The 25,012-nt window shown below is 42.3% G+C and overlaps 1 protein-coding gene across 1 annotated transcript in view; it reads left to right on the forward strand.

Moving 5' to 3' along the window:
* otog (otogelin) overlaps nucleotides 1–25,012 on the forward strand; it is a 70,848-nt gene that overhangs the window by 13,942 nt on the left and 31,894 nt on the right. The window contains exons 11-23 of the mRNA XM_040135677.1: nucleotides 577–686; nucleotides 2,143–2,268; nucleotides 2,598–2,706; nucleotides 3,148–3,194; nucleotides 4,189–4,334; nucleotides 7,067–7,199; nucleotides 7,657–7,834; nucleotides 9,881–10,005; nucleotides 10,749–10,961; nucleotides 11,868–12,033; nucleotides 13,161–13,235; nucleotides 14,891–14,934; nucleotides 15,215–15,380. Coding sequence (XP_039991611.1) covers nucleotides 577–686; nucleotides 2,143–2,268; nucleotides 2,598–2,706; nucleotides 3,148–3,194; nucleotides 4,189–4,334; nucleotides 7,067–7,199; nucleotides 7,657–7,834; nucleotides 9,881–10,005; nucleotides 10,749–10,961; nucleotides 11,868–12,033; nucleotides 13,161–13,235; nucleotides 14,891–14,934; nucleotides 15,215–15,380 — 1,638 coding nt within the window. The remainder of the gene's footprint in view (nucleotides 1–576; nucleotides 687–2,142; nucleotides 2,269–2,597; nucleotides 2,707–3,147; nucleotides 3,195–4,188; nucleotides 4,335–7,066; nucleotides 7,200–7,656; nucleotides 7,835–9,880; nucleotides 10,006–10,748; nucleotides 10,962–11,867; nucleotides 12,034–13,160; nucleotides 13,236–14,890; nucleotides 14,935–15,214; nucleotides 15,381–25,012) is intronic.

Consider the following 25,012-nt stretch of genomic DNA (forward strand, 5'->3'; position numbering starts at 1 on the left):
AAAATACAGCCGTGTGTTAAAGATTGACGTTGCTCACAGAGCTCTGGACCAGACTACGCATCCCTGACAAACATACAGCATTCACATCAGTTCACGAAGTCCGAGTGTCTATTCTCTCCCTGGTCCAGCAGATATTAGTTTTAAACATTGTAAATAACATTGTTGGCATGGTCATCTTCTTATTGGCTGAGACCTCCGTCCCTCCTCAGGTATGTGCCTCCCTCGTACGAACATTTCACTCTGGACGTGATTTGACTCTCCCCATTTAACGACTTATCTGTAGAAAAAGAGGTAGTAAAAGACAAGACACTACACAGCACCCAAGGACGGTTTCTCAAACTGTCATGCCGCCTCCATATAAGGGGTCGTTTGTCACATATAGACAACCATATGTCTTTGGGTGCACTCCTTGCAGAATAAAACCTCTGTTTAGTACCAGCACCTGAGTTTAATAAGCAACACAAGCCACTTTCTTTTAGTCTCTTAACAAGATAATATATAAAAACACATAAAAGATAACCCTTCACCGGCTCCGCTCGAAGAGTCATTCTCCGCTTGCTTCCCCCTCTGTTGAAGGTCGGGTCCCAGCGGTGATGTGGTGTGCCAGGTGTTCAGCGAGTACGCCCGGGCCTGTGCCCACGCCGACCACCCGCTGCACGGCTGGAGGGAGCGCGTTCCTCAGTGTGGTACGTCTTTCCATGTGTCTTAAACTTTTTTTAATAAATTTTTTTAATATACTGTCATTACAATATATGTACCTATATCCATATCTTGAAATGACAAGATCTCAGTTATTATTATTATGAGATCTCTATTGCGTAATTGTGAAATGCTAAATGTTTACCGCAAGATATGGACGTCACAGTTACAGGAGTATGTATGTTATGTATTGTGTCTTTATTCACGTTTCTTTGGTGAATGCCGTTCACTTCGGTAGGTCGACGGTCTACAGATCAAGGAATTCAGTCGGTGTTTTTGTCTGGTTGGACTGTTCAGTACAGTGGGAAACGTTCAGCCGCATTAGAACACATGCGAGAAAACCCCCAGAAACAAGCTAACTTCCAGAAGGTGTGGTGGAACAGGTACTTGCCAAAAGTCACAGGAAATAAAGCTAAACCGTGAATGTCACCTGTTTACATTTTGAGTCCATTTAATGTCAATATATAATCACATTATGCACTAAAATTATTTATACTAATGTCGTCATAGCCTACTTACCGTTAGCTAAAGAACCGGTAGCTGTTGCTAAAGTCGGCTATGGATGAGTTAATTCACGTGAGGTTGTAGAACGGCAGCTACCTATTAGGCTTCAAAATTAAATGAATCAAGACATTTTAGTCCATTTTATGTAAAAATTGTCAATATGTGATCATATTATTTCGTTTTTAGTACTTTGGGTTTGGTCTTAAAACCTCCTAAAGTTGATTTTAATTGATCACATTATTGTCTATTTTGTGTCGAAGTCGTCAAAATGTAATCCTGTAATTTCATTCCAGGACTTTCAGTGGTGTCTGAGATGATTTTTATCAATACAGTCATAATCCACCTGAGGTTAGCTAAAGAACCGGTAGCTGTTGCTTGAGGCTACCTAGAGGTGGAAGTTAAAATTAATCAATACATTTTAGTCCATTTTATATGGTAATTGTCAGTATGTAATCCCATTACTTTGTTTCAGCTCTTTCAGTGGTGTCTGGAAAACCCAGTGAAAGGGTTTTTATTGATCAGATGTGTACTGGTATAGCCTAGGTTATGTAGCCTTTAGCTTGCTGTTGCTTAGATCAGCTGCAGCAGATCTATTTACTGCTTCATCTGTTTTTTAAAGGTTGGATTACTGCGTGTCACACAGACAGATTGGCTCTGAGGGCGATCGGGCTCAAAACCCACCTGGTGAACAGACAAAACTTTAAATTTAGCATAGCAGACATACAGGTCCCAGTTTACAGAGGTGTTCATTCAGCTCTAAGTCAAGTTTTAAGGCTGTAGTTTGTGGCGTTATCTTCAGCACACAGCAGGTGCTCCGATGTCAAACCTGTCCACTGTAAGCCTGATATGTTCGCCGCTGGGGCCATCGCTACTGTCAGTCCTTGCAGTAGGACGTTTGAACTTTTTGACATCTATTTCATGTTTCATTACCGCTGCCAGCGGAGCAGTGTCCTCTAGGTCTGCAGTACAGGGAATGCATCAGCTGCTGCCCAGAGTCCTGCAACCTGGAGCGGACGTGCATCGACAGCAAGCTGGCCTGCTTGGATGGATGCTATTGTCCGGATGGTGAGTTTCTTTTCAGATACTATCTGTTGTAGTGTCTCTTCCCTTGAAAAAACTTCCTGCAAATACACCGCTTATCACAGTTCTATCTTGTCTTCTGACTTTAAAATATACCATCCATTAAACCACCATTCCTTCCTATAAATTAATGGTCCTTTTCTTTTGCATCCTTCAAAACTCTTCATCTAATCTTTTATTAACTAAATGGACATGAGAGAAAAAACCTGCATCTTCCACCCTGTCTGGTTTCGTATGTTGTCAACTCCAGATGATATGGAGCAATGATCTTCTGCCCTTTCTCTATATCTGTCTCTGCCGTTGTCCCTCCTCAGGTCTGATCTACGAGGATGGAGGCTGTGTGATGCCCTCCGACTGTCCCTGCGAGTACCACGGCATGTTTTACCCCTCTGGACAAATGCTGCAGGAGGAATGCAACAACTGGTGAGCAGCGTTTAACTCCTCTCTCGCCTCCTATGCCATTTTAACAAGACTGTGGATGAAGAAACTGGATTACAGCTCTGATTTACCCGTTCAAATGCTGTTCTTTCATCCCTAAATGTTTCACAGCGAGGATTACCAGCTTTTCATACTCTGACAAATCTTGTTTTCCACAATAACGTCATCTCACTGGCTGTCTTTGGACCTTGAATGAACCCTAGGGGGATGCTTGTGAGCTCTTGTGGGACCACGGTGCATTACATGTCATCATCGTATATAAAAAAAACCAGCCTATTGTCCTGCAGACTCCATGCAGTCCTTTTAATCTTCTCAGATCTGACGACCTGGGCTTGGTTTGTCCAGTTTCTGTCAGTGATCCTGCCGATTAGCTCAGCCTTTCATGTTCCCAGAGCCTCCTGTGGACGTCTCTGCTTTCTGTTTCAGCACATGCGTGGGTGGAGTGTGGAACTGCACCGACTACAGCTGCCCAGGTTTGTGCCTTCTCTCTGTGGGTGTTTGAATTTTATACTGTAAAATGGCACTGCAGGCCACATTCAGTGAAACACTGTGATGTGAGGTTATGGTTTTATTACAACCCAAAGATGCTCCCAACAAGTCATCTTTTCCTCAACCTTCAATGTTCTATACAGGTTCCTAGTTTAACCTAATTTAACCTAGTTTAACGACTAGTTCTTTCGTTCTTAAAAACTAAAATGTAACAAGCGGGTACTTAATAACCATAGCAACTAACACTTAATAAAATTTTAAGATAATTAGTACCAAACTGGCCTTTCTTGGAAATGTCCTAGTAATTGACTGCAAAAAAACAAGCTAATTTTTAGAAAAATTATGAGGAAAGTTTCCAGGAGATTAGCTGGAAAATGCAGGACCTGTAAAATAAAGCGTTGCCAAAATATCTCCCACCTTGGGAGACAGGGAGAAGAAAGTCCCCTAGATACTTTGGGAGGGAGGACGCTTTCTAGTTAGGGAGAAAATAAAGGAGCAAGAGTCTAATAATAAAAAGGGTAAGGAAGGCAGATCTTCTCTGGTTAGGGAGCAAGAAGGGAGGAAGGAGAAATCTTCATAATAAAAGGCAATGAAAGAGGAAAAGGTTTTCAGTTTGAATGGATGAAGGAAAGGAGAAATGAAGATGCTTTCATGCAGTCTAGAGATGCAGGTTTACAGACTTTAACTCAGGGAATCTGGCAAAAGACTCAGAAGGTTTCTCATTAATCCAATTACCATCCAAATTTATAACTGACTATGATGGAACTTCCAGGAAATCAGCAAAAGGAAATGTGAATTAATGTGTGTTACCATCCACAGCTGTTATTAAGATTTTTAGGAGTTGTGAGATACATGTTGGCGTTTATTCTCCGGTTGGATGCCCGTAAACCACTGCAGGACACGGGAAGATCACGTAACAAGAGGAGCATCAGTCATGAAGGAAGAAAATGAGTGAAAAATGTTTCATTCTCTCTACAGGCGAGTGCTCGGTTACTGGCGATATGTATTTTCAGTCCTTTGACGGGCGGGTCTACACCTTTCCTGCAACATGTCAGTACGTCCTCGCCAAGAGTCGCAGCTCGGGAAAGTTCACAGTCACCGTGCAGAATGCCCCCTGTGGAGTCGTGAGTTACCTTAAAATTGTGTTTTTTTAAATTTTATTAAAAAAACAATCTTCTTGTTGAGTTGTGACTTTTTACTTTTTCTGCTTTTGAAACAAATGTCTCTCCACCTTAGACAACTGTTGCACAACTCCTCCACTTTAGCCTCTGCAATCAAACTGTGCTGCTGGCTCAGCTTACAGGTTTATGCAATTTGTCTGTCATGTAGATCATATCATTATTTAAGTGCTCAATAATCCCTGCTGAGTCCAGGTCATTTTGTTGAAGAGCCACGCTGGGCCTTAGACAAATGACTACTTTGAGGAAACGTCTCCATCAAACTCGGGCAGTTCTGAAGATAAAAAGTGACAAAGGACTGAGAGCTTCTTCTCCTCACCCCTCTCTCCAAGCCTCCAATTTCCCAGCAGCCTTTGAGCCGCTCGGCAAACTGCGGGGGAGACGGAGGGGAAGAGGCGAGATGTAAGATGTCCCGCTCGTCAGAGCAGGGGCCTGAGACCTCCAACAGCCAACTGAACAGGATTACCTTATCTGGCCTGACTGACAGAGCTGTGGACGGCTTTTGTGGTGAAGAGGGAGGTGACGACCGGCACTGAAGGGGTGGGGGACTTGGACAGAGAAAAGGTTATGCGGAAAGAGGAGGTGAATGATGGGAAGAGTAGAAGGGGGAGGGGTGAGCGAGGTGGGAGCTAAAACCTTACGGCTGTGGGGCTCTGCCCCTCATGAAAGAGACGATTCATAGTGGCAGATCGCTTGCTGTCACCGACGCGGCAGAGTAACTAATCCTACTTTTACTAAAGTGATGTACTTAGGTAGAGTTTTGAAGTGCTTGTAATTCAAATTTGTGACACTAGCGAGTTTTAAATTCAAAATGCGCAATGTGCTCTTCAATAGGATGCCCTGTCAGACAATTTTGTAAAATCTTTTTGCCCTGGATGGCAGTGTGGGTCAGTCATTAAACTAAGACTTCTTGTTAACTGTTGGATGGACTGTCAACAGTTCTGATATGCATACTCGTCGCACTTTTGTCATGGCCATATGACTGTCCCTGAAATGACTGATTTGTCACATCCTATGAATATGATCTGGTTAAATTTAGGCGACTGAAACTACCTAGTCGTGATTAGGGTTACCTTAAAGCGGCTACATTCGATTTCTTTATATTTAAAATGGATCACATGACCACTTGTATGTTAAAGGGGATACTCACAGTGATGCTTGCAGAGAATTATCACCTGACACTGCAGCTCTCCCCTTTACTGAGCTTTATAACAACTTTCAGCTCATTGTTTTGGTGTTCGGTCCACAGTCCATCGAAAAAAACGCAGGATCATCCGGCAAAAAAAAAAAAATTGAACCTAGCTCAACATTTGCCGCATTGCCATGTGACGTCACCTGGCAGTGGTCTCTGATGCACAATAAAATACATGAAAGCACACTTTCCTGGTAGATTACAATGCAATTTTTTCATATTTCTACTGTTTACCTCTTTGTCCCAAGGGGGAAAAATTATTGTCAATATAACTTCTAGAGTAGTAAAATCATGTCTCCAAGTTTTGCTGTCTTATAATCCTTGAAATTCCTGAGTCTATTACTAAAACTTACCTTCCTGGGTCATGTTTCATCATCTCACCCATATGCAACGCAGCTCCATTTGCATTTTTACAGTCTGAGCACCCTGTAAGAGGTTTTGCACGGGTTAAACAACACACTGCCTCTGCCTTTGCTAGTTAGACAAAAAGTTGAAAATGTGCTGATTGTCACTTATCAAGTTCACTGAGCACATTGATGTTTCCCGGTAGGATGAACCCTTTCTTATAAATGACTCCGTGGTCTATCGTCTAGCGGCGCACTCAAAACAAAATTTCATTCTGTGGCCGTAGTATCGGTACTGTAAGAACCGCAAAGCTGCTGCTGTTCTCAATTCTTGATAATAGTTTTGTGTTGTGGGGTGTAATGGACATCTAGGGGGCCACTAGTGGGGCGTACACTTTTTATCTGATTGAATTCATAATGTTAATTTTGATTCTTAAAGGTGCTATGTGTAAGTTTTCTCCGCTGCCTAGCTTCTTGCTGGGAGCAGGTGGTGGTGACGGTCATTTGCCAAGAGCTTCAGCCATCATTGAGTTCACAAGACAAGAGGTTAGAATTGGGCCCCTGAGCAGCGCTACGTCTTCGTCCTCTCATGTTGGACTGAGGGTAGACTGGACGCGACAGTGACTCACTATTGCAGAGTGCTACTACGAGACGGGATGGGCCGGGGCTAGGTGGTTAGAATGCTAACTTCAGTAGAAGAAAAAAATGATAGAAACAGAAGCAAAAAAAAAAAGGGTTAAAACTGGCGCTGCTTTCCACTGTTGGAAGACAGCTCTTGGCGAGTAAAGGAATGAAGCTTGATGCTGAATTCCTAACGTTTCTTCTAGACTGGTAAGTAAACAGTTGTTGATGCTTATACGTTGGCAACTTGCATATAGCACCTTTTTAAAGATTTGAGTATTTCTTCCAGCACTGCAGAAAAGCAGTCTGACAAACACGTTGAAGCACTTTCAGTCCATTATGTGTCATGGAGTGGGCAATTTGGTGGGGAGATGTTTTCCTTTCCTACCTCTTCTTGTTATCTCACTCCATTTCTTCCCATTATTTTGCTTTTCATTGTACGTCCTGTTATGTGTCTGAATGTGTCTGATGTTTGGGAAAATGCCAGCGTGGTTTATCAAGCCATCTTGCCTCAACCGCAGAATTTGGACGGGGCCTGCATCCAATCAGTTAACCTGGTTATTGACGAGGATCCAAGAATGGAGATAACACTGAGTCACGTGGGAGAGGTCTTCATGGCCGGACAGTACCGCATCTCCCTGCCCTATTCTGACGGTAACCTCCTGATCTTTTGTCAACCTCCGACATTGTTCACATTTGGTGCTCGATTTCTTTCAGCCCTCTGCGGTACATAACAGAGACGGATTGAGTGACAGCTGTGCTATTGAACAGAAATTTTCCCAATACTTAACCGCATTGTGTCGCACAAAATGCCTTTCCTTTCAGTATCGCTCCATTTTCACGTTTTCATGACTGCAGCACTCTGTTCTGCGAGTTGACAGCCTTCTCTGTGTTTTTTTTTTGAACGTATGTTTTGTACTATATGAGAAGGATCTGATATTTTTGTCCCTTAAGGAACAAAAAAAAGACACTAACACAACAATGTATGCTCTGTTACAACATGGCATGCTCTCTTTCAGGTCAACATGACCTGAAAGCTGAATGTCCAAGAATGTAAAGCACTTTCTCAGTATCCATTGGCCTGAATGTCCTCTTCCCACATCTCGCCCAGACATCTTCCACATCCAGGAGCTGTCGTCCATGTTCCTCCAGGTGAAGACTGCGTTCGGCCTGCGTCTGCAGTACAGCTGGAAGGAGTTTCGTCTCTACCTGCAGGCCGACGAGCTGTGGAAGGACAACACGGTGGGGCTGTGCGGCACCTTCAACGGCAACATCCAAGATGACTTCCTGTAAGTATGTGCCGGCTGACCTTTAACCCCTTAAAAAGAGAGAGCATACTCCTGTTACAGAGGCAGGGAGTGAGGTGATGGTGAAGTGCTCTCTGTCTCACACTCTCTCTCTGTAATGCACCCTGGTCAGGCGGCTCGGCATCAAAAGCCTTCACTCTCTGATCAGCACTTTCAGGCGGGCCAGATGAGCACCCAACTGGGCACGCCACTTCAACAAGGAATTTACTGTTGGTGGAATAGGGGCTCCACTGTACTGTCGTAATGGCCGACCATAAAGGCCGGATGTTGTCTAACAGCTGTAAACGGATAGGCTATACATCACAGTCAATGACTGAAGTGCTCGTATGCTAATTTGAAGCTCACTTGCATGAAGCTCTTTAGAAAAGACTACACTTAAAATGATGACTTGCAGAATCCTCTATTTTATATTTTGTTTTCATCTTTGGAGCTAAGCACGGACGTGTGTTATGTTTATAAAATTTTGATTTGGTTTTACTCGCCTCAAAGCTACAGTAGTTAAATTTTATGGATTAACAGTTGTTTTAGTAGGAACTAGGATGGCACTCAGTAGAGTGCATATGTCCAGAGAGGCCAAATATTGACGAAAATGTCAAAAAATGCCCCGTCCTAGATCTTCCCCCTTTAACCGGATCTGCAAAATGTAAATGGGTTCTTCCTTGGCCCATGCCCCATCCCTCCACCAAGTTTGGTGGAAACTGGTTCGGTACTCTTTGCGTAATCCTGCTTAAAAATAAACAAACACACGGACAAACAGACATGGGTGAAAACATAACCTTCTTGGCAGAGGTAATAATTAAAACTTGGCACACATAGCGACCAAAACAAACAGGATAGTCAGTCAGAGAGTCAGAAACAGAGGCTGTTCCTTTCCTCTGCAATTCTTATGTCGAAGTGAAATGGGTTTAAACCATCTGATTAACAGAGAGAGGCCGGGGCAAAGACTGCAGACAGAGCCGCTGAGATGTCACAGCTAAACTCCACAATTGTGGGGCAATTTTGCTTGTACGTAAACTTATTTTTTTATGTTTCGAAGGGAAGGTGGAAGATTGTCTCTAAATCTGTGGCCATGCTGATCTGTCACTGCATTCAGCCTGACAGAGAGTGTTGCTTTCTGTCTCAGTTTTTCTTAAAATTCCTTTGACCGAGAGCAACAACAACAAGAGTCCAGTCTGAACCTGTTACCAGACAAATAAAGTACCTAAATTAAAGTTTACCGTTTTCCAACCCTTTGATTACGATCATAACCCTGATCTCCTTTGAAAGTTAGCTCTTCGAATCGTGCAAACAAGAAGTTGGAATGAGTGTAAGAGATACTGAACCAATACAAAGGTATTTTTTTGCTGCACCTCCAATTTAAAGCCTGTAGCGAGACCTTTTGTCTGGAAAACCCTTTGGAGCCATAACCATAAGTCTGGACCAGTTCTGTGTCAACAGGTGTTGCAGTGATATGGAGATCCTGAAATGCTTTGCACTGATAGAATCAGGAGACTTAGAGTCCAGTAGAGACAAAAACACACCTAAAGCAGCGCTACCATGGTCGAAGCGTCCCACAGGTGGGACGGTGTGCTTTAAAAGGTTAAGTCAACCCATTTAATCTGAATGTTTCTGAATCCCTTTTTAAGACTTTTTATGTAATTTACTGCTTGGAAAAATGGACATTGAAAATTTCATGAAATTGTATTTTGGTACAGGATGGTACCACAGTTATGTCGTTTGTACAAAGATCCACATGCTTTTGAAGGCTTGTATTCATTCCCATGTTGACAACTGGGAATTTGGGACTGGGAATGGAGATGAATGAGATACTGGCCGACTATTTGCTCCATCTAAACACAAAAGAAACCCTCAAAAAAATGCATGTAGATGAAAAATAATACAGTAGAAACTGCAATTGCTCATGTCAAAAGGAGGATTCTTTGGGAGACAGCGGTGGCTGGTGTTGCTGCAGCTATAGCCTAGTCCCAATGTCAGTCTCAGTGTTGAAAAACAAAAACGAGCCTTCTGTTTTCTGTTGTCTGCCTGCAGATCTCCGTCAGGTATGATAGAGAGCACCCCGCAGCTGTTTGGAAACGCCTGGAGAGTCTCGTCGGCCTGTTCCCCCAGCCTGAGTGCACCCCAGCTCGACCCCTGTGACACACACCAGCAGGCCGGTCAGTCACAGTTTCCCATTTTATGCTCAGGGTCAGTATCTATAAATTTTACTCCATCTGTATCCCCGAAACATTCCAAATATCCAGTGCATGGAAAATCATCTCAGGTAAGGCTGCAGGATGTGGGAGGTTCGATTTGAGACTTGATAACACGAAGATTTAAATTACAAGTAAAGCGAAGCTCTGGTTGCTGATACTGACATGAAACTGAATAAATCCGATTGGTCGCAATCCGTATTCTCCACAGTTTACAGGACTTTTTCCTACGTGGATCGTTACTTTTCTTGAATTAAGAAATTCTTTTAATAACTGCACATCTAACAGACATAGACCGTTTATGTACAGGGTCAGTACTTCAGGGTCTAAACTGTGCATGCCTCTTGTCTGCAGCTGCTTCACAGCAAACGTCTCGTTGCTTCATGCCGTGGCCTCATCGGAGTTCTTACTGTGAAGCAGCTGAAGAGACATTCGTTTACACGGATAAGCCTTTGCAAGATAAAAGTTAATCTAAACTTATATTTGTACGGCTCCATGACTTTATTATTCTTCAGTCTGTTAATGGGAAAAATTGAGATCACGCAGCCCTCCTCTCAAACATCATTGAGGCTATCAAGTGACAGTAAAGCTCTCCAGTAAAGCTGGTGAAAAACTATCTGATATTTCAAGAAAGATCTGCACCTGCCTGGTGTGTTTGACTTGAGCCTCACCTGTAACGTGGCGCTGACTCTCGTTTTCCTGCTCAGTGGCCTATGCCTCAGAGATGTGTGACGTACTGAACCGGGATCCGTTCTCCGCCTGCCATGAGTACCTCAGTCCGACCCCCTTCCATCAGCAGTGTCGCTCAGATACCTGTAAGTGCGGGACGTCCTGCCTCTGCTCTGCTCTGGCCCACTACGCTCGCCACTGCCGCAGATTCTCCGTCATCGTTGACTTCCGATCGCAGATACCCGACTGTGGTGAGTGATGAGCCCGTCGAACCAAGTTGACACATTTTATCCACAGACTGAGGAGGACGTTTGGTCCCGGAATTCACCTGCTGCTGCTTGTGACGCTGTAATTATGAAAGAGTTATGACGAAGCGTAAACGCAAAAGAGGGCCTTTGTTGAAAGCTGATTGGCCGACCCTAAGATGCTTCCACGCTTTTTCTTTGTTTGCTCTTTGTTGTAGTGCCCAATATCAAACCCAAATCCAGGATTTGCTCCCAGATCGCTGCTTACGCTCACAGTTGATTTTCAGAGCATCACCAGTGAGCTTGGAGGACATTTTGGGATTCGGGAGCTTTAACAAACAGTTCGCTCTGTGTCTCTCTTCACGTGTGGATAGTTGGGACAAACATAAGTTGAATACCGTGCTTTATTTAAGCCATCTAGCCCATAGGTTTGGCTAACAAATCTGATGTGAACTAGCTGTTAAGAGATATTTCTGTAATTGTCTCCAAAAACTGTCCCGAAATCCATTGATTGAAGCGTCGGAATCCATTTACACTTCATGTGTATCTTTTTAAGAATCAGCAGCACAAGATTTTTCTTTCTTTCTTTTTTTTTTTTTTTTTAATTTTTGAAGCCTTGTGGCATAATAGCTAACTGGGACAACAGTGATGCAGTTTATGGAACAGAGCAGAGGCAATGAGTTGTATTTAATGCAGGTAAATTGGGGGCACAGTTGTATATGTTAGTATGAGAGAATGATGGATAAGTGTATCAGTCAAAATCTCTGCGTTACTGTCACAATTTGTAAAGACACTAAATGTGATGTTTTTGTGACATTACGCCGGTTGATGCTGTATTGTAAAAATAATCGAACAGACCAGCTTCCGGAATCTGAGTCTGAATCTCTCCGTTGACATTGTCCCTCCCCGCAGCCGTTACCTGTCCTGCCACCATGCAGTACGGCACCTGCGTGTCGTCCTGCCAGCGCCGCTGCTCTGCCCTCTCCGTCCCGCAGCACTGCGGCGAGGACTGTGAGGAGGGCTGCGTCTGCCCTCAGGGATCCTTCTACAACCATCGAACGCAGACCTGCGTGCACAGGTAAGGCTGAGGAGGCGGGGTCTCCGAGCAGAAGTAGATCAAGGGGGGAAAAAGAAAAAAACTCTAAACCAACCCCCGTTTGTGCAAAATAGCGACACAAGGAGGGGGATACAATGATTGTCACTGTAACAGATACTCTTATACTACATAAAAATAGTTTTTTACTGTATTTAAATGATATCATTGTTACATCCATGCCGTCATTTTAGTGTTAACTTCAGTAGGCAGGAGGGAGTCAGCGGCCAAGTGTCCTTGTTGCGTATCGGAGCGGCTCCAGCGAATCCCGTTAAACGTCTAACTGGCTGGAGCCACTCCACCAAACAAATCCTCTCAGAGTGATGTTTGTGTCCGCTCTGAGGTTTAGGTCAGCCTTTAAGTTGTATCTGGCCTGCAGACGTTATAGAGCCAGAGGAACTCGGTTATTGTGCTCTGCCTTTCAGCCTGCGCCGCCCTAGAAGACACGCAGCTTAATTCCTCTTAAATGTCCCAGGTTTTTGCGTCCTAGTGCAGTGCAGCGCCTTACTTACCATGTGATAGAGTTACATCCAGGAATTCACCGTGAAACCCCCCTTTCATTCCCACTCGGGCCGGGGACGACACAGATATCTGATAACCAGTGAGAAAGAATTTGTAGTACAGAGGCCGATGTGTGCCGCCGGCCTATATGTTACAAAGGCTTCCAGCCTCCGCTGAACACAGTTTACCACAACGTACATTCACTGAGATCTTTAAGAATTTTAAGAATGAAACCATTTATATTTTTATGAGGGAAGTTTGGTTATGGATTCGACACCTTGCCCACTGATTTTACCTCCTGAAGCCTGCTTATCTGTCCCCTATCCACTTATCTTTAATCCTCTGTTTAAGGTGACACAAAGCCCTCTTTAACATACCTTTTTACACAATAACGTGTCTGGTTTACATCACCCAAAGCCTGATGGGTGATCTTTGGACGTCTAATCATAAGGCTTGTGCTCATACTGAGATTCCAACGACAAACAACTGTTGCATCTGTCACATTTAAATTTATATTCTCTCTCTGGGTCACGTAAGTGGGTCGCTGACCCGAGTTGGTCTTCTGTGCGTTTGTGTGTGCTCTGTTTTCGTTTAACGCTGTGGTTTTTCAGGAGCGAGTGTCCCTGCAGTTTCCTTGGAGCAGATTACGAACCGGGAGATGTGATCATGACGTCAGCAGGTGTTCAGTAAGATCCTCCTCCCGTCTCCGTCCTCCGTGATCTTAACCCCCAAAACATTCCTACATCTTAAAGGCCGATTTCAATTTTCTGCTCTTTTTTTATTTACGCTTTCCATCCCTTGATCTTAATTAACGATGGTGATTAATGACATTTTGCAGTGACTTTATGCAGTTCAGTTGGCAGTTAGAGACAGCGGATGCAGGGCAAACAAGTTGAGGCTGTAATTCAGTCAGTTAAAATATTCCCCTGCTGTAAAATAATCCATTACGTTTCTGGTTCACTGTGGGTCAGATTTCCACATGTTCTGTCATTAAAAAGGGAAAGTGTCTTTAACACAGGAGTCTTTAAAATAACAGTTACAGCTATAAAATGCTGTTCTGATCTGAACATGTCGCATTTAGAAAGTGTTGAAGTCTCTTCTCTGAACACGAGTCTTGAAGACCGGCTAGAGGTCCCCTAAAAGCTGCAATGTTCCTTACGCTTCGCATTTTGAAAACAGATTGAACAGTTTGCTCAAACACACTTTTGGGTTACACTTTATTTTTACAGGCCCTGTATTTTTCATCTTATTTCCCAGAAACTTTCCTCATGATTTCCAAAAAATTTGGATTTAGCTGTAAAGACATGGATATTTCCAAGAAAGTTCTACTAAATTTGGTACTGATTATAAGGGAAATGGAGAAAGCATTAGTTACTACAATGACTAAGTACCCACTTATTATATTTGAATAAAAAGAAAACAAAGCAAAAGGACAAAAAGAATTCATAAACAAATGTCAATATCTGTCAGAGTTTCCTAGAAAGACTAACAAAAGTTCTTAAATCTTGATTAGATTAAAAAAAAAAGTGCCATTATTAATTTTGCTTCTTCGTGACTTTGACAGATTTTCTGTCTGTTTATGAACTATTTTTCACTTACATCCCACATAATTTCCCCTTTTTTTTTCTTAAAAACTCAAATATAGGGAGCAGGTACTTAATAACTGTAGCAACTGACACTTAGTACCAAATTGCGTGGGCCTTTCTTGGAAATATCCTTTTAACTGCAAGCTAAAGTCCAGCTCATTTTCAGGAACGTTACCAGGGAATTAGCTGGGAAGTAAAGTGTTGCTCAATTTCGGATTATTCGCAGCTTTTCCTGTGGTGGAGCTAAAAACATGAAGTTAATCCTGTCACTAGTGTAAAGGCCACGGGATCATTTAAATAAATAGGGCTCAATTTTACAGTAATATGCATATAGTAAGATGATTATGAGACGCATTATCATGTGTGGGGAGTTGACATTTTGTCAACTCACGCAGTTTCCAAACTGAAAAAGGCTGCATCCTCTGGGGAGCATGAACATGTTTGGCAAATTTTAGCAAGTCAGCGCTGATATTTATTGTGCACAAGTGACATTTTTGTTCCAATGCTGATGCTAGATGAAAGTTCAGGGGGGTCACCGAAATTTTTCATTTTTCGTATTTCATTTTTGGTGACCCCCCTGAACTTTCATCTAGCATCAGCATTGGAATACTGGACAACAGCAGAAACTACAATTACAACGGAATTGTCCCCTGTACGTTGTTGTGTTTAATTTCACGTTATATTCCTTAATCAGCTTCCCATGGAATCTCTGTATCTACCTTGATCATGTAAGGCCTCTCTGTCTTCCCCTGCAGGCTCTGTCTGAATGGTAAACTGGTGTCTCAAACAACAGACAATGGTAGGTCACTCATCTAAAAATGTGTCTTAATTCCTTCTTGTTATTTATGAGGCTTGTATTCAGTGGGAAGATGCTTTATGATGCTTTGTTGATCACAAAACCTGAGAGGACTCGGAAGGAGAGGACAAAAGAATGCAAATGGATGGATTGTTTGTTTGTGTGTTTTTAATAGTGACAACGAAACATGGATCATTTATTGTTTTTCTCGAAGGCGCTCAAAACCGAGAAGTCTTTCTTGCTGCATCTTGCTAACTTGCGATCCCTCCTTCACTCCTTGCAGACAGGTTGTGTCCGGCAGGTCAGCTTCACCAGAACTGCTCAGAGGGGGCGGACGGCCTCCTGCCGGGACGGGGCGTGGCCTGTGAGCGCACCTGTGAATCCTACCTGCTCAACCTCACCTGCTCGACGCACGAGCCCTGCGTGGCGGGATGTACCTGCCCTCCTGGGTGAGTGACGCCCTGCGGTGATTTTGTTGTGTATGGAAGTTCATGACTGCCTATATTACAATGGCATAATTTAATCAAACTAAAATTTCGAATTCCATTTGTTTGTGCCTGAGGACAAATATTTAATGTTAAAAAACATTTCATTTTAATGCATCACCGGGAAAATTTAAAAAAAATCACAGTGACAAATAATTTTCAGTGCGCTATCAACTGTTACCCCTACCATGATTGTAATTAAAAAAGTGACCAGAGAGTCGGAGACTGGAAGATACCTGGTTTGAATCCTCACAGCAGTTGGAAGAATGTTGTTACGGAGAGTCAAAGGGTCCCAGACCTCGGCCGATGCGGTACCGAATCTGCAAATGTCCCTCTGCTGTTTTCGGCCTCAAATAGCAGACTGTAGTCGTCGTGGTTAGCTGCCAGGTGTGAATGCGTCTACGTGTGTCGAGGTGACTCAATCGGATGCTCAGAAAGAGCGCGACTTTTCGGTCAACGACTTAAGGTTATGAAAGGATTGTGCAGTTCGGTGAAATCTAAAGCTGTGAGTGTACCAGGCTGACTGTGGGACTGAAGCTGGGGTCAGCAGGAGGTCGGGCTGCAGACTGGTTAAAGACTCTCTGAAAATGTAACACAAGCCGGGAATAGTCCTCTGAACCCGCAGGATGGCACCTGGTCAGGGAACGAAAACATCCCCCTATCTGGTGACGCTGGTCACCACCACATTCAACGCTGTTCAGGCTTTTTGTGCAAAACAGGTAGTCAGCGTCCTTTGTAACCATTGCCTGCCCACCACGAAGTAATAAGCCTCACTGATGAATAGGGCAACTTTACTAAATGGCAGTCAAACTAAACTGTGGGTGGACGGTTTTAGACACAGCTGGCCCCACCGGTCTGTTAGGTGTAGAGATGTGAAACTGGAATTTAGCTCCACACGCTGAATATTTTCTTCTCTAGGACCCATGGATGAACGAAGAGAGCTGTAAATCACGTTCCAAAACGGAAGCTGCTCACCAGGCGCACGTGTCTGTTGATCTGTACAGCATGAGCATTACAGTTTTCCTCTGGCTGAGCCCGGTGACTTTTCACATGCACGAATATCATGAAAATAATTTACTGATACGGGTCTTCGAGATTTTTTCATTTTTATTGGACATCACGGCTCTAATCCCGATGGAGTGTTTGATGTTCAGATAGTCTATCCATCATTTTACAGTTATTTCTGGCCAGTGGGCATCCCTTGATCTGCAATATCAATTCTGGCTACAATGAACCAAAATCTTGCTTTGAATATTTCCCACCATTTTGAGTTTTTTTTTCTTGCAAAACTTTCTTGCAAGGACTGTTGATCAGATGCATGCGACGTTTGTAAGGTTCATTCAATGAGTCTGTTTAATTGCTTTTTAAAGGATTAAAAAGTTAACTGACTTACTTGAATTTGTTCAGTTTTGTCAGAAACTCAATTTGAAAGACGATTTTCCAAGCCACATGTTGAAATAAAAAAAAATAAAAAAAACAACCACTGGAACTTTCTGATAATGACAAGAACTCACCCAATACCCATAACGCCTGTACCCCACTGCAGTAACATCTTCAACGTCCTCTGTTAACGGACATATTTTTAAACGGTCTCCAGATCATCTGCGGTGGACAAAAGTCCTTTAAAAGCAGCAGATGAGGTGGACAGACATCATGGAGTAGATTACAGTCATCTGATCCCACTAATCCCCTCTGGCTGTCGGCCCGAAAAGAGGGTTAAGTGGTTTCAATCTGCGACATCAACCGAGAGTCATCCTGATTACAATATCAACAGCGCAGCGCTCAGTTTAAACATATCCTATCTTTTGTCACTTTTGCACATATTATGTATCTGACTCATGGTCGCTCTAGACCAGAACAGACAACAGTTTTGCTGTTTTAGGGCTTGGTCACTAGTACACAATTAGTACAGTATTTAAAGAATGATATTCTTAACCCGTCTCTGTTATCTAATTGCAGAACTTGCAGCAGGATAAGAACAAGAAAAAATGTGAAACCAATTGAAAGCCAAGTGGTTAAAATTTAATACAAAATGGAAAAAACAGAATTACAAAATATTACGATATTAATATAAACACACTGAACTAAACATTTGGAGATACAATGTGCATATGTTAGGCTGAGATCCCATAAAATAATCAATGATCCAATTTAAAAAGGCATTTGGTAACACAGGTACCCAAAAGACCAATCCGTGATCTGTGATGTGAGAGTCGCAGCACCACATAAAATGAAAACACAAGACGAGAAGCTGCTATCATTCGCAAAATCATGGACAGTACCAGGTTATTTAGGCTTTCTGATACTGCTTAAGGTTTTTGTTTTCTTTCTTTTTACAAAAGTCTAGTCTGTCAACACCAGAGCCCGACCAATACTGATCTGGATATTTGAAAAGTCCAATAACAATACAATATAAACATTTTTTTTTTTTTAAACCACACTTTTTAAATTAGGATCCCTTCAATTTGGTTGAAAAATAAACTTGTCAGTGCTATTAAAGTGGATAAACCATCTAATGGCCACACTGTTTCTGAATTACCTCAAACAGATATACTGTATTTTTAACCTTAAAGCTGCTCTATGTAAGTTTTTACTATCGCTACATAGCCAGCATTAGCATTAACAGCTGTTTACCTACCAGTGTGGAAGAAACGTTGCGAGTTCAGCATCAAACTTCATTACTTTTCTCGCCAAGAGCTGTTTCCAGCGTTGGAAAGCAACGGCAATGTTAACTCTTGTTTTGCTTCTATTTCTATCACTTCTTTTCTTGTACTGGGGTTAGCGTGCCAAGCAGCTAGCCCCGGCCCGTCTCGTCACTTTCTCCGACGGCTAGTCACTGTAGCTTCCAGGGTGCCCCGACGAAGCAGCGCTGCTCAGAGGGCAGACTATAACCTCTCGTCTTGTAAACGCAATAAAAGAGGTTATCATCCGCCCTCTGGGCCACCGTCGCCAACAACCGCTCGCGGCGAGAAACCACATTCAGGGGCAGAGAAAAACTCACATGTAGCACCTTTAAAGTAAACAAATACTTAATTTAAAAAGAAAACTTATAAAAGCTGTGTATCCTACAAGGAGAGGTCAAGTTTGCCAGTAAGTCATAGCCTCCGCTATATTTTGTTGCGACAGTGAAAATCTGGGAGGTTTACCAGAATTCCCTTGAAGTAAAGCATGTTTTAGGCACCAAACATAAAAACTAAAACAGTCATATTTTAATTTATGGCCAGTTGAGCCGCATACGAAATACTAGTTTTCTATCCATAACTTAAAGGTTCTATATATAAAGGAAAATATGTTATTTATCTGGCTAAATAAAAAAACAGCCAAGTGCATCCCGACTGCAGTTCCCCCTTCCTCTTGTCGGCCCTGGTCTATAAATAGCAGCAGTTTGGGTTTTCCGCTTGTTGCTCGTCTCGTCTAACATCATCAAACACGGTGATGTTAGACACAGAGAGAAGGTCAGTTACGTACAGAGATGCCTCGTGGTCATCTCAGCCCTGCGTCACCTCTGCCAACCTCCCTGGTGTGATTCATTTAATCCCGCTCGCCACATAAAGCTCGATGACCTTTATGGTGACAAGAACCCCGCAAACGCTAAATCTGACGTCCAGAGTGCCAGTCACGGTACGGGTGTTTAATAACTCGCCGAAACACGATAGTTTGTGAACTAATTTTGCAGTAAATATGGACACACAGAGATCTCATTCAGCCCGGGCGCTCCCCGATGACAGCAGTATTAATAAGTGCAGTGACGGGGAGGTGATTTAAAGGTTCACTGGGCCATCACCCGATGCGTGCCATCAGCCAGGAGTCATAAGTGATTTACAGAAGCTTGTTTTTCACAATTTTCCGGGAACTCGAAACTTTTTTACAGAGGCACGCTTTGAGTATGGACCAGCTCTAACAAATCGGGCTCGAAACACACATCCCTTTTTGAATGAAACTGAATAATGCTCATTTTTGATCTTATCTTAAGGCAGGTTTTCCCCTTTTCAGTACTCGCTGCAAGGCTTTGAGTATGTTATCCACAACAGAAGCAGGAAGTTATGCGAAACAGTGATTACAAGCCGATAGAAAGCTCTGCGACCATTTATTAGAAAGACATGTTGGGCTCTACTGTAAAGGCAAGGAAAGACCACGTTTATTTGTACGGCACATTTCATACAAAAAGGCAATTCAAAAGGGCTTTACATAATGCATTAAAATATATTAAAAAAGAGAGGAAAAAAAGCATAAAAATATTCAAATGCAAATTAAAAGCATAGAAACCTTTTCAAAGGAAATCGAAAAGTTAAGAAAAGAGACATAAATTCAGGAAAGGCTTCAGGATGAGTATCGTAGGTTCAGTCAGTGGCAGTGCCAAACAGAACCTGGATTTTATCCCGCTTTTAATGGGAACTTAAGAGCGGCCTGCTATAACGTGGAAGTTTATTCCAGCTCTGATGTGCACGGTAACTTAATACTGCTTCTCTGCTTTTAGTTTGTACTCTGAGAACAGTTAGCAGCCATCCTCCTGTTGACCTGAAAGCTCAAGAGGGTTTGTTTTTATTTATTTATTTTTTTTATGGTAAAACACAGTCACTGATGTATTTATTTATTTTTTTTATGGTAAAACACAGTCACTGATGTATTCTGGTCCTAAGTCACTGAGAGGTTTATGGACAAGCAGCTATAAATCCCTCAGCGTTAAAGCCAAGTGAATGGCTGCGGTTGGAAGTTGTCGTAAGTTTAGTTTTTTTGGCATTTTGCCTTTATTTTACAGTCAAAACAAACAACAATGTGCAGTACCAAATCATTCTGCTTTTTAGGTATCACATATTTTATGTTATGTATATTTATATACTCCATACAGATTCCTACCACAGCTTTCAACGGTGAAGATAATCTTTGACACAACATGTGCTCTTAGACGCGGCTAAAACTAAAAAAACTAAACTAAACTAAACTAAACAAAAAACAGATTATATTTATAGATAACACAAGGCTCAGAAACATCAGGACTCAGGCCTAGAGGTTGTATAAGCACACTGTGTTTTATATGTGTTGAAGGTGGAATCTAAAAAAAAAAACCCAAAACATTAAAGGTGCCCTGTGGAGTTTTCATGTAAATAAAAGTTATGTTTATATTCAGTGTTTCTCACCAAGACGCAAACGTGAGGAATGCATTTTCTTCTCATAAGAAATTTGCAAAGCTGATTTTTGAAATATTTTAAATCATTCAATGTTAAGATCCACGTTTTCCAGCTTGCAGTCTTTTTCGTCACTGCTATTCCACTGTCAGAGAGTGGAATAGCACTGAAACCGGTGTCAGGAATTCCTCGTATCGCGTGGGCCCACTCTTATAAATATTGCTCCATAGCGCTACTAGTTGTCAAAAACTCCACAGGGTACCCTTAAGTGAAAACCATTAAGCAAATTGAAAAGACAATGTATTAAGCCAACTGTGGAAAGATGTTGGATGTATTTAGAGAGCCACTTTTATTGTGAAATAGCCTGTCTGGACTGTAAGGAACATGCCAAAATTACTGCACCTTTTTTCTCCTCACGGTTGATGGCGAACATGAGCCAAGGACGGATACAGTATCACAACCTGGAAAACCAAGACCTCAGTCTCATACTTGAGACATGCTTGTGCAAACTTGAGACTTCAGTCCCCAGTGGTGAAGTTGTTTGAGTAAAAGTATTGAAGTATAATCAGAAAAAAAAAAGTACTCAAAGCAGAAAAATCTCCCCTGTGAGTGTTATAATTATATATTATATCATTAGATTATTGTTATGCATGCCTTAATGTGTAAGCAGCATTTTACTGTTGCAGCTGGATGTGTGGAGCTAGTTTGAACTATTCTGTACAGGGCTGCAACCAGTGATTATTTTCATTTTTGATCAATCTGCTGATTATTTTCTCAATTAATGGATAGATTTGTAAAAATATTGGGTTTGTAAAAATTCAGTAAATAGTGATCGGTGCCCGTCACAGTTACCAAGAGCCCATAGTGAAACGTTGTGTCGTCCAACCAATAGTCTAAACCTCAAAATTATTAAAAATAAATCAATTATTAAAAGGAAAATCAGCAAATCCTCACGTTTGAGAAGCTGGAACCATGAAAAATTTGCCATTTTTTAAAGTTTTTTTGAAAAAAAATGATTTATCAAAATAGTTGCCGATTAATTTTCGGTCGAGGGATTAATCGACTGATCGTTTCAACAAAGCATCATCTTATATAAATTATAATTTATAAAGTGACTATTAACGAAAGTTATCGAATAAATATATTGCAGTAAAAAGTACAATATTTCCCCCTGAACTGTAGTTGAGTAGAAGCAGAGGAAAATGGAAATACTCAAGTAAAGTACAAGTACCTAAAAAAACTGTATTTTAGTACAGTACTTGAGTAAATGTACTTAATTACATTCCACTGCTGTCATTCTAATATTTACGTCTTGAGAAATATGTTTTTCTTTTTACTTGGTGTATTTGTCGGCCTGCAACGATTTCAGCCGCAAGACTTCAACTTGCTGGTTTCGGTGGTCTTTCTAAACCGGACAGCAGGTGACAAGCGGCTGCACCCTCTCCGGTATTAATACGACACTTAGGGTTTTTTTCACCATAATCATCTAACTCAAAGTCAACTGCGAGGTATTCATCTGCAGCAGGACTTAAAACCTCCAATGGGAAATAATTAGCTGAGGTGCTGACAGAAGAATCCATTGTGTTTTCATTCACAATGGCACAGTTGTTTATGATCAAAATGTAGACCATTCATTCATTCCTCATTCTGTGTCAATTAGTCCAGCTGAACTCATTTGAACCTGGACTCTCAGGTGCAACGCAGGATCCCATGCAACACGTACGCGCAACGGTAAAAAAAACCTGTAAACGGTACAAACCTGTTGTCTGCCTGGTTGTAGGGATGTTACAAAAAAAATAATGAGGTGATACAGTACGGAATAAAGACACACACAAGATAACTTCAAACCTCTTAGATAGAGGAGATTACGGTTTGGGAGGTGTTAAGATGACATGACTCAACAGTAAGCTGCGGAAACATTTTGGGATTTGAGCACTGAAGGTCTTTAATTATAACACTTAAGAACTGCAGAATTGGGAAAAGATGGTGAGAAGAACACTCAGGCAAACCTACGCCACGCGCATAAATGATGATCATGATTGGTCAGGCGGAAGTGTGGTCACACCCCAACGAGGACGACCGCGAGAAGCGCGACAGTAGCCACCATTTTTACTGCTGTATCTGTAACATCCAAGAAGACCAGCGCTTCAAAACCGAAGAAGCCATTCAGAGGGAGCAGACAGAAACGAAAAGGTGGACCATAAGATTTCTCAGTGGTCTAGCAGAAATACGGATGACGCGCACAGATTAAAACATTTTCCCTGCACTCTTTACTAGGGAAAATTTTTTAACTGAAACCAGATTATAAGCAGAGGATCACAAAGCATGCAAAGGAGAAGACTAAAAACACAATGACGAGGTATATAAAGTACACAGAGTTGTACCTCATGTTCATGGCAACATGAAGGAAATATCAGCACCACTTCTTACTTTGTTTTCTGCCCCACGGCATCTTGCTTCACTGGGCTACTAAGCTTTGCGTTAAAATTATGTATGGTTCGGTAGGTCTGACAATCATAACATAGGCCAGAGCCTCATCAGACCATCACCGATGAGCCAACGCAGAAGGGTATTAACAGTAATGTGACACTTTCCACTTTTGTTATCTTGTGTAGTTAAACCTGTGATCTCCAGTGGGTTCTGCATAACCTGGCACAGCACCGGATGCATATCGGACTGCATTCAACCCACTGCGCCTTCCGGCCGCCAGTCGCCACACTATGCGGCTACATCTTCCTCAGGAGCACGCATTTTGAATTTAAATTCAAAATGAGAGCTGTGCTCATAATGTGCAGAAGAAAGAATGATTTTAGAATCTTTGATCAGAGTAATTGATACGGCAGCTTGGCGGGGGGATAAAGGAAGCTGTTAACACCGTTTTATCTGGCGTGTAACTCTACTCAGATGAACCTGAGGTTTGTGGCGGGACCATTCAGTATGTCACTTCATTGTCCGCAGCCTTGCCAGTGGATATACTGTAGCTCACCCCTGGATATTACAAGATACTTATCAGCCTCGTCTCGCGGAGTGGAAAGCAAATGAAGGGATCCAGACAAAGACTGTTTCTCTCTCTATCTCTGAGAATCCTAATTGTCTGGTTTTCTCATGTAGTTAGCGAGTGTTACCGCTTTTCATCCACCGTCGCCCACCCCTGAAACTTGCTCTCATTTCCTGGCATTGCTCTGCTCTGGAAGCTAACCTGCTTTGGCTCTGCCTCTGTCATTCTCTTGGCCAAGCACAGTCCCCATATCTGGGTTAGAGATTAACACAGGAGCTTGTTATAACTTGATAGCATCCTCTTAGACCCTAGTTCTTGAATAATAACGGCCATAGCTTTGCATTAGAGTGTACTGAGTTACGAGGCTCTATCGTCAGCCTATTCCTGAATTGCAGCGACATGTCATCCGGGTGTATTGTCGCTCTGCTTGGCTTTACATCTCACATCTTCAGGTGCGACCACATGTACTGGTTATCTTTGGTCCACTGGTGAGACGTTTGTTTAAAGATGTGCTTAAAGGATTTTTTAAGCGCCTATTAAAAACAACCCTTAGGACCTTTCCAAAGATGACTCGTATCAGCTTCTTCTATGGTAAAGTCTGGTTAGGTTCAGCCACCTGAAAATACTTGGGTAAGGTTGGGAAATGAAGGCTTCATAGTGAAAAGTAAACCAATGTTGGCTGGACAGTGGTCTCCGGTTTCATAGTCGCTACAGCTTCAGCAGTTAGTCAATCAATCAATTTGTTGTTCGATAGAAAGCTAATGGGCAACAATTTTGATGATCGATATTGTCATTTAAAGGGGCTTTATCTACGTTTTTGCTGTTGCTACATAGCCAACATTAGCATTGACAGCGCTTTACTTACCGATCTAGAAGGAACGCTAGGAATTGAACATCAAACTTCATTCCTGTACTTGCCAAGAACTGTCTCCTGCGGTGGAAAACAACGCCAATGTTGACTCTTGTTTTGTTTCTATTCCCATCAGTTCTTTTCTTCTACTCAAGTTAGCATGCTAACCAGCTAGCCACACCCTGCCCGGCCTGTCTCGTCACTTTCCGATAGCGAGTCACTGTAGCGTCCAGTCTGTCCTGAAGAAATAGCTCTGCTCAGGGGGCATATTATAACGTATTGTATTGTAAACGTAACAACGTTTGAAGCTGAAGGTCTTGGCGGGCGACCATCGCCACCACCTGCTACCGCCAAGAAACTACGTTTGGCGGCAGAGAAAACTTACATATTGCACCTTCAAGTCAATTATCAAGCAAACACGTCAGACATTCTCTGGTTCCTGCTTCTTCAATGTGAAGATTTACTTGGTTTTTTTTTCTTTGGTCAGACACAGCAAACAATTTCAAAGTGTTACCTTGAGCTCTGGGGCATAGCGATGGGCATTTTTTTTAACGGGCTTTGAGGTTCTTTTGTTGTCATATGTGAATGTGTTGCCAAAGCATGTTCAATGCATCTTTGTTTC

Source organism: Xiphias gladius, chromosome 1 (assembly GCF_016859285.1).
Source record: "Xiphias gladius isolate SHS-SW01 ecotype Sanya breed wild chromosome 1, ASM1685928v1, whole genome shotgun sequence".
In the NCBI taxonomy this organism is placed as follows: domain Eukaryota; kingdom Metazoa; phylum Chordata; class Actinopteri; order Istiophoriformes; family Xiphiidae; genus Xiphias; species Xiphias gladius.